This window comes from Topomyia yanbarensis, chromosome 2, assembly GCF_030247195.1.
Source record: "Topomyia yanbarensis strain Yona2022 chromosome 2, ASM3024719v1, whole genome shotgun sequence".
NCBI classification, from domain to species: domain Eukaryota; kingdom Metazoa; phylum Arthropoda; class Insecta; order Diptera; family Culicidae; genus Topomyia; species Topomyia yanbarensis.
Genome location: NC_080671.1, coordinates 7,803,429 through 7,818,892, shown reverse-complemented (window position 1 = coordinate 7,818,892; position 15,464 = coordinate 7,803,429). Strand labels below are relative to the sequence as shown.

Sequence of the window (15,464 nt, the reverse complement as noted above, 5' to 3'; positions counted from 1 at the left end):
CGTGTCTGGAGAAAGTACAAAAATTTTCGTGGGCTGTGTCGGGAATATAAGAGACGCCCATGAAGTTTGTTTCTATTATGTCTGTACGGCCAACAGAACTCCTCTGCACTTACAATGTGACTACTCTTAGATAAGTAGACGCATATAGATAAAGGTACCAACGACGTTCGTGAATGAAATACACGAACCATCCATGATGAAGCAATGAATCAACACAACAAATTCCCAGAATCAATTGTATTGAATGAAATACATCGACCAGTCTCGAGTGATCATTTCGTGACATACCGACAGGCACCTTTCGCTGGAAATGGGTCATGAATTCAATTACGTCGATAATTAACATCATTTTCGCAGTCTCAATGAATTCATTATGTCGAACTGTGCTACAATGCTGTCGGACTGCGCCCGGCTGCTGCAATAAAATAAACTCACCTTGCTGTTGTTCCAGCGAATCCAACATGGTATCCAATGCCGAGTTTTCCTGGTAATGTGACTGCTGCTGCTGCTGGGGATGATAATACTGGTGGGCTTGGTTCAGATGTGCCGGATGGTTACCACTTTGTTGATGCTGACGGAAATGGGCCGTCTCACGTTGGTGACCAAAGTGGCCTTCATTTAATTGCTGTTGTCCACCGAACGAAGACGATGAAGGTGGTGGTGGTGGTGATGGTATTAAGGGTGGGGAATGATGATGTGCCCGGTTAGAAAAAACGTTCCCGGGTTCAATAATTATCGGCAAGGACGACTGTTGGCGCTTTGAAGTGCCGATGTGTGCACTTCTTCCGGAGGGTTGCCGCTGCTCGAATGTCACATACGGGGTGGCCCAGACGGTGCTACTTCCAGCCATCATAAGCTGAAAGCACACAATTAGAAGCGGCGGCATATTCGTACTTGTTCCGCCGAGCTGGAATTCGGATGGTAGCGAATCTGGTAGTCCGCCCACAGTTCTCTGTGGTGGGTGGTTGAATTTGGCTGTCGTTGCCTTTAGCGTAATCCCAATTCGTGCCGGTTAGTCGTGTCGTGAATTGCGGCTAGAGGCCTATTCAGATGCCGTGCGGTGCATAGTAGAGACAGTTAGTGGAAGCTGAAAGATGAGACAATGAATTCTAGTGAAATGTTACATATTTATAGCATTGTAGCGGACGGTTGGCTGGAGAAGTGCGATTCAGTTATAGGTTGTCAAATTTGGTGAAGTTTAGTGGGAGTTACAAAGGCCTTCCTGGTAGGGCACGGGTTGTTAATTGGACACTTCAAAGAGTTGGTTAATTCAAATGCCTCTAATTAAGGGGTGATGGAAAATACAGTTTTTAATTACCCTTCTTGGAGGGTGATTTAAGGAAATATAATTATGGATCATTAAGTAAAAACTAAAGACTAAAGACTAAAGACTAAAGACTAAAGACTAAAGACCAAAGACCAAAGACTAAAGACTAAAGACTAAACACTAAAGACTAAAGACTAAAGACTAAAGACTAAAGACTAAAGACTAAAGACTAAAGACTAAAGACTAAAGACTAAAGACTAAAGACTAAAGACTAAAGACTAAAGACTAAAGACTAAAGACTAAAGACTAAAGACTAAAGACTAAAGACTAAAGACTAAAGACTAAAGACTAAAGACTAAAGACTAAAGACTAAAGACTAAAGACTAAAGACTAAAGACTAAAGACTAAAGACTAAAGACTAAAGACTAAAGACTAAAGACTAAAGACTAAAGACTAAAGACTAAAGACTAAAGACTAAAGACTAAAGACTAAAGACTAAAGACTAAAGACTAAAGACTAAAGACTAAAGACTAAAGACTAAAGACTAAAGACTAAAGACTAAAGACTAAAGACTAAAGACTAAAGACTAAAGACTAAAGACTAAAGACTAAAGACTAAAGACTAAAGACTAAAGACTAAAGACTAAAGACTAAAGACTAAAGACTAAAGACTAAAGACTAAAGACTAAAGACTAAAGACTAAAGACTAAAGACTAAAGACTAAAGACTAAAGACTAAAGACTAAAGACTAAAGACTAAAGACTAAAGACTAAAGACTAAAGACTAAAGACTAAAGACTAAAGACTAAAGACTAAAGACTAAAGACTAAAGACTAAAGACTAAAGACTAAAGACTAAAGACTAAAGACTAAAGACTAAAGACTAAAGACTAAAGACTAAAGACTAAAGACTAAAGACTAAAGACTAAAGACTAAAGACTAAAGACTAAAGACTAAAGACTAAAGACTAAAGACTAAAGACTAAAGACTAAAGACTAAAGACTAAAGACTAAAGACTAAAGACTAAAGACTAAAGACTAAAGACTAAAGACTAAAGACTAAAGACTAAAGACTAAAGACTAAAGACTAAAGACTAAAGACTAAAGACTAAAGACTAAAGACTAAAGACTAAAGACTAAAGACTAAAGACTAAAGACTAAAGACTAAAGACTAAAGACTAAAGACTAAAGACTAAAGACTAAAGACTAAAGACTAAAGACTAAAGACTAAAGACTAAAGACTAAAGACTAAAGACTAAAGACTAAAGACTAAAGACTAAAGACTAAAGACTAAAGACTAAAGACTAAAGACTAAAGACTAAAGACTAAAGACTAAAGACTAAAGACTAAAGACTAAAGACTAAAGACTAAAGACTAAAGACTAAAGACTAAAGACTAAAGACTAAAGACTAAAGACTAAAGACTAAAGACTAAAGACTAAAGACTAAAGACTAAAGACTAAAGACTAAAGACTAAAGACTAAAGACTAAAGACTAAAGACTAAAGACTAAAGACTAAAGACTAAAGACTAAAGACTAAAGACTAAAGACTAAAGACTAAAGACTAAAGACTAAAGACTAAAGACTAAAGACTAAAGACTAAAGACTAAAGACTAAAGACTAAAGACTAAAGACTAAAGACTAAAGACTAAAGACTAAAGACTAAAGACTAAAGACTAAAGACTAAAGACTAAAGACTAAAGACTAAAGACTAAAGACTAAAGACTAAAGACTAAAGACTAAAGACTAAAGACTAAAGACTAAAGACTAAAGACTAAAGACTAAAGACTAAAGACTAAAGACTAAAGACTAAAGACATAAAACAAGACAGAAGACAGTATGAACGTGATAGCCTAACAAGGAGCCACCAACCTGATTTGACCCCTGGCAGTTTTCTGTTAAAGGGTGTCCCAAATCAAATTTCACCACGGAAAAACACTGTAGAAAGTAGTCTATTGGGTATTTTTTCTTGAAAATTTTGGCAGAAGTAGTTTAGAGTGTATTGTTTACACTGTATTTTTTTGTTGACAGTTTTTCGAAAATTAGAAAAAATGGCGTCAACCGACAAGCAACGTCGTGATTTCATTTTGCGTAAGCACCTGGAAATTCCTCAACTTTCTCATCGGGACATCGGAAACAACTCGGAATCGTGCTTTTGTCGTGTGATTAGACGTTACTACCAAACTCTTAGCATCGAACATAAGGAAAAATGCGGTCAAAATGGATGTTCTATTCGATATCTTGAGCACAAACGTATGGTGAAAGCGTTTAAGGAGAATCCCAATACTTCGGTCCAAAAAGTTGAATCTGTCCAAATCAACCAGAAAACCAAGGACCAGAGGAGACTCCATGCTTACAAAGTGCAGAAGGCTCCAAATCGTGACGAATGACAAAATGCGGTTGGAAAGTCACGGGCCCAGAAACCGTTCACCCAGATGCTGACGAAGCCTAATTGTCTCACCAAGGATGATGAGACTTACGTCAAAGTGGACTTCCGGCAGCTTCCAGGGGTACTGTTCTTCACCGTCCAGCACATATTTGATGCTCCGGAGCAAGCAAAGTTTTCCAATAAATACATGATTTCGCAAGCGATCTGCTCATGTGGCACACGTAGTGCACCGTTCGTGACTACCTGGTCTGTAAACAGGGAGATCTACCTCAAGGAGCGTCTACAGAATCGTCTGCTTCATCTGTTGAGGCAACATGGGGGACCTTCGATCTTCTGGCCGGATCTAGCTTCGCGCCACTCTTTAAATGTTGTTCTGAAGTAGCACGAAGACAACTTTCGTATCCAAGAACATGAACCCCCCAATGCACTGGAGCTAAGGCCCATCGAAAAATACTGGACAATTTTGAAGCAGGGACTACGGAAGCATCCCAAGGAGATCAAATCTGAGGAAGACATGAAGAAAAAGTGGTTTTCCGTACAGAAGAAGCTGATGTTGTACAGAACCTAATAAGTGGAGTTGAGCGTACGGTCGTGGTATTATAGTTGAAGGAATAAACATGCAAAAAGTTTGCTAATGGGTTATATTTTATTGTCTGAAAGTTTGAAAAGGATCGGTCCACTAGGTAATTTTCTACAGCGTTTTTTCCGTGATGTAAGCTAATGTGAGACACTAGAGAGACAGGAAAAAAATGACACCTATCGGCCCAACCCTGATTCGATTCCTAGTCTCACCAGGAGTACTTGTTCCAAATTTGAAGCGAATCGGACAAGTCTAGCTACCGGACCAACGTGCCTGAAGTTTGTATGGGATTTTTCGACAATTTACATGGAGAAAACCCACTAACTCGCCTTTTTGCCGCTAGGTAGCACTGTATGCCTCTTATTATCACTGTAAGTGAAAATAAGAAAGATAATTTAATTGTCTACAACTTTGTCGAATACTGCTAGTCAATCCGGCTTTGTTAAAAGAAGTTATTAAACTTTTAACGAAGTGATGTCTGAGTCAGTTTTCCATGGGGCCTAGCAGTGCATGGTTTTGTATCAGTACTCGATTCCCACGAACTAAATATTTTTGTGAAATAACCGTTAGATTTAGCTCAATAGTATGTTCAGAAGAGTTGTAGTAAATAATACATGTTTTGGTTAGAAAATTTTAGTTCCATATTGTACCGCATAGAGGGCGCCAACACTAACTTTTCAACGGAAAGAGATAGATATTAGGTTTCTTTTACAAAGTTGTAGAGCAGGTATTTTTCAATAATTCTTCCGAACATTTTCGATATTCTATCTCTTGTCTATGAAAAGTTGGTGATGGCGCCCTCTATGCGGTCACAGCTGGAACTAAAATTTTCTAACCAAAACATGACTCGTATTATTTACTACAACTTTTCTGAACGTACTATTGAGCTGAATCTAACGGTTATTTCACAAAAATGTTTAGTTCGTGGGAACCGAGTACTGATACACAACAATGCACTGCTAGGCCCCATGGAAAACTGACTCAGACATCATTTCATTAAAAGTTTAATAACTTCTTTTAACAAAGCCGGATTGACTAGCAGTATTCGACAAAGTTGTAGACAATTAAATTATCTTTCTTATTTTCACTTACAGTGATAATAAGATGCATACAGTGCCACCTAGCGGCAAAAAGGCGAGTTAGTGGGTTTTCTCCATGTAAATTGTCGAAAAATCCCATACAAACTTCAGGCACGTTGGTCCGGTAGCTAGACTTGTCCGATTTGCTTCAACTTTGGTGCAAGTACTCCTGGTGGGACTAGTAATCGAATCAGGGGTGGGCCGATTGAGTTTTCAAAAATTCATTATTTTTCTGGGCAGTCTAGTGAGACACCCTATAAGCGCACCTCATGTCCCTTTGTTACATTCGCTACGCACGGAACCAGCTGTCACTTTGACTCTCATCTAGAGTGCACTTGAGGTGTCGAAGGGCGTGAGAAATGAGCCTGCAAAAACAGGCGCCAGCTAATGATTGCCCGCTCTTAGTCCATGATTAATGTGTTTTCGACCTCAGAAGATGGTAATAAGCACCATCGGGTTTCTGTATCGTCAATCAAGGGGGGGGGGGGAAACGTTGAAGCTTATGTCCAGAATAACTCTAAATGACGCAACACTGGCAGATCCGTGTTTATTTGCTCTCGTCGGTTGACGACAAGAACTTCAACCACTGAAGAGATTGATGTCCTGTCTTGGTAGTGACGGTCGCACATTGTTGTTGGTGAGGTTTTTACGAACGATTGTTTGGTTAGTGAATCCAGTCACGTTCTCACCTTTTTTCTTCATCTTTATGACAAATCCTCATCCCCCGTCCTCATATATGTCATCAATTCGCGGCTAATACAAATGAAAGGAGGACATTCCCCTGCCATGGTGAAATGATGTAAAAAATGTTAGCTTTAATATTCGTAAATAAGGTTACAGGCTATGATTCTTAAACTCTAGCCTGGCTTATTTTAACACCAGAGTAAGTGGGAGGCAAGTTGAATTAAGCACCACGTTATCTTAACGATAACGAACTGCGTGCTGTATATAAACAGTTAATTAAATTATCGCTCTCGTAAAAGTTACTTATTTATTGAACACAACTAGAACCTATTTCTGCTTTCAAATCATTCTTCTACCCAAGCGTAGGTACGTCGACGCGAACTTTCACCCATAGAATTTTTAGCCTGAACCTTGTTAATTACCGCCCCTGTATTTTCTTAATAAATGATGCTCCGCTGAATACGTTCTACGTATAGCTTAGCCTTAGCTACACAGGAGAAAGGCATATCATAAGCCATCGGTTGTTGTGGAAGAATTTGCTAACGCGAGAATGTGCATAGGAGTAAAAAAATAAAATTTCTGCTTTTCAAGCAGAAGTCGCGCATATGGCCTACTGAGCGAGCAGCCGCTGATGCTCTAAGACGATTTCGCCAGCTTTTCAAAGCAGCGTGCACTCAGTGCACTAGCGCTACTGCCGGTAGGCTAAATGCCCTTTTTTAACCATATAATTTTCGATAGTTGATCAATAACAAAGACTTTGTTATTGCTTTCGGATATTATACGCATTCTCAATAATAGGCAGACGTTCATGCCGCTAGAGCATTATTAGGATCGATATCACAATCATAGTACCAAATAACACACCGAAAAATCACTTGGTGGTAGCCCCCTGCGTCAGTACCTGTCAAATCGTATTCTAATCCTTCACTGTCGACCCAAATTACCAGCTGTGCCATCACGCGAGTAAGACTGTGGCAACCGATCGGACGCATACAAAAACTGGAACAAGAAGTGTGCGTTTCCCGAGAAAGGTGATGAATGATTGAGGGCCTATGGTCAGGGTTTCATGGAAGTAGTTGAGCACCAGGTGGCAGAGATGGCGGAAACTGCACTGCCCGTAAAAGCATAAAAGTCCCATATTGAAAATAGCAAGCCGAGAAAAACGCTGTTCAAGATTTACATTTTCATTGAGCCTTATGGATGGGACAAACCTGTTTTGGTATTTTTTTTCGATATTTTCTAAACAAACCTGGTAATTTTAGTTGTGAATTGTGATTTATTTGTGATACAGAATACAATCCAACAGATAACTCATTTTCGACAAAAATCCATAGCTTTTATGGGCAGTACACTGCCCAATGTTTTTTGCCTAAATCATGCGACCGACAAGGCGACAAATTATGCCAAAATCGTTAACTTTAGGTAAATGACGTCCTCGGAGGAAATTATGGACGTTAAAAGTCGTTTTCCTATGGTATTATCATTTTGATCTTCAATCCCACGAAAAATTAAGATAAATTTACCAACTTTCCTTCAAGCAAATATAATAAGATTAAGCAACAGATTTCAGCAATCTACAGCTGTCATCTCTCTTTTTGTTCCTTCCGATATGATCGTTTACTATGCTCACCTTTCGAGATTTCCATCATGCAATACAGTGAAGACCCGTTTTTATCCACTCCTTGGTAAATTTTAGGCTGTCATAACGGAAATATTGACAAAATCGGGACATATTTTTTTCTTCCTTTTCAATAAACCGAAGCTGTTGAAATATTCTTCGCAAATTTCGGTTTCCTTGATTATAAATCAATGTCAATTCTTCAAAAGGGCTAATGAGATTTTTATAAACAAACTTATTTCGCTCATTATTCCGCTGTCGAGTTGAACTTCATGAAAGATACACATGAATCAACATCTTTACCGTTGGTTAGAGTGACCCTACGTCCCGGTTTCCCAGGACATGTCCTTGTTTTGCATTGACTGTCCTGGTGTCCTGGGAAGTCGAGGAAAATGCTTGATTTGTCCTGGTTTTTCTCCTGTAAGTTTCATTTGTTTCTATTAATTGAGTCTTCGCCTTATTCACTCTGCTCCAGATCGCAGTTACAACCGACCGCAACCATAACTGCAAAGCATTCTCATCTTCAATCGGAGTACGACAAACAAAACTTAATACACTCGAATCTCCCAATTGTACCTTCCGATGGTTTTTTTTTAATCTCTCAAGAGTTATTTTTGTTTTCAGTTTCCTTTGGGAATTGAAAAGAGAAAGAGGCGTGCATATGTACCTAGCATATAAAATGGCCTGTAGTCCGTTGGCAAGGAAATTTCACATCCGAACAAATCGAACCGATTCCAGTTGTGGACCAAAGTCTGGTCGCTATCAATATCGATGAAACGATGATTACCAGAGCTTCTTCTCAGTTTAAATCGTCTTTCAATCCGAGACCCGAAGAATTCCATTTGGTACCTCTGAGAAGACACATTAACGTTTTGGTGGTTCTGCTTCTTTTTGAGATCTCTTGCTAGTCGCATTTTTCGTCAAACTGGAAATTCATTCCATAGAAAGGAAAATAGTGAATCATCAACAATTATCGTGGAATAACTTCATTGAGCGCTCTCTCGAGCTGGTGATTATGGAATCACTTCAAAGTCAATACCAGTACCTAATCAGTTGCTCTACTTGCAAACAAAGCCGTTAATCAAACGAACGTTTCTACCTACAATCTGCTGTCTACATGTATCGAGGCAGTGCTGTAAGCAATCAAAGGAATCGAACAATAAAAGTCGTCCCAAGCCAGTGTGAATAATAAAGTGCCATTACTTTCATCGGTGCGGTATCGATCGTTTATTTCACGATGTTTGAAACTAAGCAGCCAAAGGTGAATATTTGGTACCATGCAATGACCATCTGTTTTAAATACCGCCCAATCCGCCCTAGTGTTCGCGAAGTGGAACTGTGATTAAAGGTGCTGTTGTACCGTACTGAAATGTTGGCAACCGTAATACGCAGCATTGCGTTTCACATGCTAATGGTGCTAACGGCCGTAGAGTTATGCCAGTTTCTATAGCCCTTCTGGCAACCCGGTTTGCGATCATCGCCTTCGTGCATCGATCGGTCGGGATCATCAGACAGTCTAAATTAAACCTGCATGCGAACAAGATCAGCAAAATTTCTATGTTTATTACTAGTTGTACAATTATCAAGTAAAGTGAAAGTTCAGAACGGAATAAAGTTTCCTTTTGTTAGAACGTGTGTGATTTAACGTTTTGTGTTGCCCGCTGTTATCCGCTTCTGCTCTGTTGCTGCTGTTTGCTGTTGCTTCCTACCGTCGCTGTTGCATCTTCTCGCCGGTGAGTTGCATTGCACTGCAGTTAGGGCGATTAGCCCAGTTACCGCCATCACGACGCCGGACAGATTCTGGCGAGGAACAAAAAGGACACAACGTAGGGTCTCGGTAAGCGCCATCATAATTTTGGTGCCGTGACCAGGATCTGTTTCGGACCACGTGCGGAGCCTGTCACTGGACGTCGCCATTTTGATTCCCTTGACCAAGGGAAGTAAAGTTTTGGATCATCGCATGCTGCTACCAAAATTAAATCTAAGGCTCGATTTAATTGAATACAAGGTAATTACCTGTCCAATCTGTGTTGCGGGTATCGCAGGTGCCCTTTAGATTTCCTTTTCTTTATTGCATGCGCGATTCGTATTGTTCCGGATCAACAATCGCTTCAATTGATCGCGGGATTGGCATTGTGCTGGCCACAAATCTCCATAGTGTTGGCCACAAAGCGCCATTGTTCAACGATCTGGATTAGAATAGGACCATTGTTCACTGTGGCGTCCCTAGCCGTGGTGAATCCGCCTGCTGAGCTGTACTGTTGCTGCAGTGGCATCTTCACACTTCCGTGGCGTTCCTAGCCGTGGTTTTCAACGTGATTTCATCTTGCAGAACCGAATTATTTGCTGTTGCTGCTAACTGGATATTCCTGTGAGTTTTCGCCGGTTTTTTGAGCACTGTTTCGGATCATCATCTCACCTACCAGTGCGGACGGTACTGTACTGTTCCTGTTGGCTGAATAAATATACAAGGCACATACTTGCCTTGGAAAAGGTGAGCCTCTTTCCAAGTATTTACCACCTCTCCTGTGGGTCTACTGTGGTCTTTCATTGTGCAGGTCGTTCTACTGTTCCTTGTTGGTCACGTTCCTGATTCCCGCTATTCGAGATGGCGGAGGTCGACAATAGAAGCCAGTTGTTGTCACGGAGAGCTACACTGCTTGCTGCTCTGGGTCGGGCAGAGGTTTTTGCTGTGGAGTACGACGCTCTTCGTGACGAATCGCAGGTACCTTTGAGGTTGGAGTACCTGAACGGAATTTGGAATAATTTGGAGACCGTTCAAGCGGAACTGGAGGACAACGAAACCAACGAAGATGGTAAGGTAAAATAAAAGCATGTCTTATTTCAAAATTGTCTCCTCTTCCTAACGATCGGAGCCCTCAACCCTCTTGTGTATCCTCCACTCTCTCTGGCATCAAGCTGCCAACAATTTCGTTGCCTGAGTTCGATGGTGATTACATGCAATGGCTTGCATTCCACGATACTTTCTTGGCATTGATTCATTCAAACTCTGAGGTCCCGGATATTCAGAAATTCCACTATTTGAGGGCAGCTGTCAAGGGGGAAGCTGCTCAGTTGATTGAATCGATCGGTATCAGCTCTGCAAACTATTCTTTAGCTTGGCAAACTTTAGAAAGCAGGTATTCCAACGATTATTTGCTGAAGAAGCGTCACTTGCAGGCACTGTTAGACATTTCGAGGATGAAGAAGGAGTCTGCTGCTGCGCTTCACGGGTTGGTGGACGAATTTGAACGTCACACCAAGATTCTTCGACAACTGGGAGAACCAACCGACGCCTGGAGTACCATTTTGGAGCATCTGCTATGCACGCGTCTGCACGATGACTCTTTGAAGGCATGGGAAGACCATGCATCTACCGTCGACAATCCGGATTACACTTGTCTCATAGATTTTTTGCAACGAAGAACTCGAGTACTGGAATCGATCTCAGTCAACCATCAAACTGCTGATTCGCATTCCGCTACTGGTCAGCCAGCTCATTCGTCGAAGAGAACATTCCATTCACAGCTTCGTCTCTCTTCTTGTGCCTCCACAGCGAGTTCACCAGTAACACATTCTGGTGAGAAATGTGTCCTCTGCAGCCAGTCCCATTTACTGATGAGATGTCAGCGTTTTAACCGACTTTCGCCGAGTGAACGTCAGCAGTTTGTGAAATCGAAACGTCTGTGTCATAACTGTATGAAAGGTGATCACATTGCCCGCAATTGTCCATCCAATTTCAACTGCCGTAAGTGCAGTCGTCGCCATCACACTCTTCTCCACTCTGAGCAGCCCGACGGTTCCAGTCGATTCAACAATGAGGGTACATATACCGTTCCAGCTACAACCGCTTCGACTTCTTCGCAGCCCACTGGGTCTTCTGCAGCACAACCGTCTGCGCAATCAACAGTTGCTGCTACTGAGAGCATCCCGCAAACTGAAGTCAGTGCCACTGTCCAGCAGTACCGTGAGAACGTGTTCCTTCTCACCGTGATCGTCAAGGTGATCGATGCGTACGGTGAAGAGCATCTAGCGCGCGCTTCTCAACAGCGCATCGCAACCGAACCTCATCACAGATCGTATGGCTCATATTCTTCGCCTTCGAAGGCAGAATGTGAACGTCACAGTACAAGGGGCCGGCAAGCTTTCAAAGCCGGCACGTGAATCCGTTTTTGCTCATGTTTTTTCTAGAAAGGGTGATTTTTCGTGCAGCGTCGACTTTCTGGTGATGGACAAAGTAACGGTGAACCTTCCATCGCAAACCATATCAACAAAAGAATGGCACATTCCGAAGGACTTATTTCTTGCAGATCCGTCTTTCAACGAGAGTCAGCCAATCGACATGGTGCTAGGTGCCAAACATTTCTACTCGTTCTTCCCGAGTGCTGCACGCCTGCAGCTAGGCCGAAACCTTCCTCTACTGGTGGACAGTGTCTTCGGCTGGATTGTTGCTGGGTCGACAAACCAAAATTCCCCTATACAAGTGACGTCACCCACCTCTATGGTTGTTTCGATGATTTCTTTGGAGGACAGTCTAGAGCGTTTCTGGAAAACTGAAGAGCTGACTACCAAGGACAACTACTCTGTTGAAGAAAGGCACTGTGAATCGTTGTTTCAATCAACCGTATCCCGTGATCCTACTGGACGATACATCGTTCGGTATCCCCGTAAACCAGACTTTAACGTTATGCTAGGAGAGTCGAAGAGCACTGCACAACGCCGTTTCGGACTACTTGAAAGGCGTTTGGAACGAGACCCAAACCTAAAAGATGAATACCATTTGTTTATGCGAGAGTACCTCTCCCTCGGCTATATGCGACTGGTCGAAGCGGACGACGAACACCACTCTCAAGCCTACTATCTGCCCCACCACCCCGTAATTAAGGAAGCAAGTACAACGACCAAGGTTCGGGTCGTATTTGACGGCTCGGCCAAAACTTCTACCGGCTTCTCTCTAAACGAAGCTCTTTGCGTGGGTCCTGTGGTACAAGACGATCTTTTGACCATCATCTTGCGGTTTCGTACCTTTCCAATCGCCCTGGTCGGTGACATAGCTAAAATGTACCGACAGGTACTTGTTCACTCCAACGATTCTTATTTGCAGCGCATCCTTTGGCGATTTTCAGACCAGTCTCCAGTCCAGACATACGAACTACTCACTGTTACGTATGGTCTCGGTCCATCTGCTTACCTAGCAACACGAACTCTCCAGCAACTGGCAGAAGATGAAGGTCGAACATTCACTGCAGCCGGCCCAGCACTTAAAAAGGGTTTCTACGTGGACGATTTTATTGGTGGAGCTCAAACCGTAGAAGAGGCGATCCAACTTCGCATAGAGCTCGGTGAATTGTTAGAGAAAGGAGGATTTGCACTACGCAAATGGACCTCTAACCGGCTCGAAGTTCTGCAAGGTCTCACCGATGATCAGATTGGTATGCAATCTGCTTTGCACTTTTGTCCAAATGAAACCATTAAGGCATTGGGAATTAGTTGGGAGCCCGAAACTGATTTTCTTCGTTTCGACTCACAGATTCGACACAGCGACGAACACCCGACAAAGCGGACGATTCTCTCCGACATAGCACGACTAGTCGACCCTCTTGGATTAATCGCCCCTGTCGTCGTCCGAGCGAAAATTTTGATGCAGGAACTGTGGCTTCTATCCTGCGGCTGGGATGATCCTGTACCAGAACCCATCAAGTCCAAATGGGAAAGCTACCATCGAGAACTGGCAAAGATTTCGGAGCACCGTGTAGACAGGTATGCCTTATTACCCGGCTCATCTATTCAGCTGCACATCTTTGCAGATGCTTCCCAATCCGCATACGGTGCATGTACGTACGCTCGCTGTGAAGATGGACGACGAAGAGTGAGGATCCAGCTTTTGGCTTCGAAGTCACGCGTCGCCCCACTTAAACGAATCAGCATCGCTCGGCTGGAACTGTGTGCTGCCGTGCTAGCTGCTCATCTGCACACCCACATTAAAAAGGCCATCGACGTCACCGTAGCTGCTTCCTATTTTTGGTCCGACTCAGCTGTCACTCTACAGTGGCTACGATCTCCACCAAACGTATGGCCCACGTTCGTTGCCAACAGAGTGTCAGAAATCCAGCAGTACACACACGGATGCCAATGGAAACACGTTCCTGGAGGAGAAAATCCAGCTGACCTGGTTTCGCGCGGTATGTCTGTCGAAGATTTCCTCAAAAGCTATTTGTGGACTAACGGTCCTAGTTGGTTAACACGTTCCCTGCAAAATTCGGCCAATTCGATACCCCCAGGTGTCCCACAAGAAGAACTGGAAATAAAAACAACCGTCGTTGTCGCTCAAGTAACACCTACAGTGCACCCCTGGTTTCTACAATGGTCATCGTACAATCGCCTTCTTCGCATCATAGGATATTGCATCAAATTCGTCACCAATACCCGAGCCAAAGTTCGCACGCAGCCCCCACCGACTCCCATCGACCGATCACTTACCGTCGACGAACTAACAAAATCCAAAACGCTTCTTATTCGTTTGGCTCAACACGACGATGCAGAAATAAAACAATTGGAGGAAGGCAATTCAGTTTCGAAGCGTTCCCCCTTCACTTGATGAGCCCATTTATAGACCCAGAGAGAGTGTTGAGAGTGGGAGGTCGTTTGAATCTGTCGCAATTACCCTACCAAGCAAAGCACCCCGCTTTAATTCCTACCAATCATCCGCTAACTCGCCTCATCGTCGAACATTTTCACCGGAAACTATTCCACGGCGGCGGGCGTCTGCTGCTGACAACGATTCGAGAGGAATTCTGGCCCCCGAGAGGCCGCAAACTAATACGCAGCGTCGTCAGAAATTGTTTTCGTTGCACACGCCTCAATCCGGTACATGCCCAGCAGCAAATTGGTCAACTGCCAGCCCCAAGAGTAATACCCAGTCGTCCATTCAGTGTCACAGGTGTGGATTATGCGGGTCCATTGTACCTTGGACCAATTCACAAACGTGCCGCACCTGCTAAAGCCTACCTGTGCCTCTTCGTGTGCTTCGCGACCAAAGCAGTCCACCTAGAATTGGTTAGCGATTTGTCCACCCAAGGCTTCTTATGTTCGTTGCGAAGATTTATTGCCCGGCGTGGCCGGCCCGCGCACATTCATTCAGATAACGGGAAGAATTTTGAAGGGGCTGAGAATGAACTATCTGCACTGTTTACCATGCTTCAAAATCGTTCCCCGCAGGAAGAAATATCTTCTGCCTGCACCGCAGAAGGAATTACCTGGCACTTGACACCCCCTAAAGCCCCCCACTTTGGCGGTTTGTGGGAGGCGGCCGTAAAGGTAGCGAAAAAAACACTTGTTCCGACAGCTGGGTTCAAGTCGACTTTCGTTCGAGGAAATGTGCACGATTCTTACCCAAATCGAAGCAATTATGAACTCGCGACCATTGCTTCCAATGACAGAAGACCCTAACGATTTAGCCGCTTTGATACCTGCACACTTCCTCATCGGATCATCGATGCATGCCCTGCCCGACCCAGACCTACGGAACATACCTGCGAACCGACTCGACCACTACCAAAAGCTGCAGATGCATGTGCAGCAATTTTGGATCCATTGGCGAAAGGAATACCTGCAGGAGCTACAAAAAGACACGAGACGATGGATACGGAACGACGAAATTATCCCTGGCAAACTAGTCGTCATCGTTGACGATCTGCAACCACCAATTCGTTGGCCACTCGCTCGCATCGAATCAGTCCTGCCAGGAAAGGATCAACTTACGCGAGTTGTATCACTTCGTACTGACCGCGGTATCATCACTCGACCGATTACAAAAATCTGTGAAAATTTATTTTGCCTAGCTATAAGTTAT

General features: G+C 43.1%; 2 protein-coding genes across 2 annotated transcripts in view; one reads left to right on the top strand and one right to left on the bottom strand.

Annotated features, from left to right (window-relative positions):
* Positions 1 to 891: 891 nt before the first annotated feature.
* LOC131678355 (uncharacterized) overlaps positions 892 to 15,464 on the bottom strand; it is a 152,612-nt gene continuing 138,039 nt past the window's right edge. Inside the window, exon 8 of the mRNA XM_058958429.1 lies at positions 892 to 1,087. The gene's annotated coding sequence lies outside the window, so the exon portion shown is untranslated. The remainder of the gene's footprint in view (positions 1,088 to 15,464) is intronic.
* On the top strand, positions 10,221 to 14,210 carry LOC131678501 (uncharacterized). Its single transcript, XM_058958694.1, has 3 exons — positions 10,221 to 10,433; positions 10,532 to 11,691; positions 11,804 to 14,210. Exons 1-3 carry the CDS (start codon positions 10,221 to 10,223, stop codon positions 14,208 to 14,210), a joined length of 3,780 nt encoding a protein of 1,259 aa, XP_058814677.1.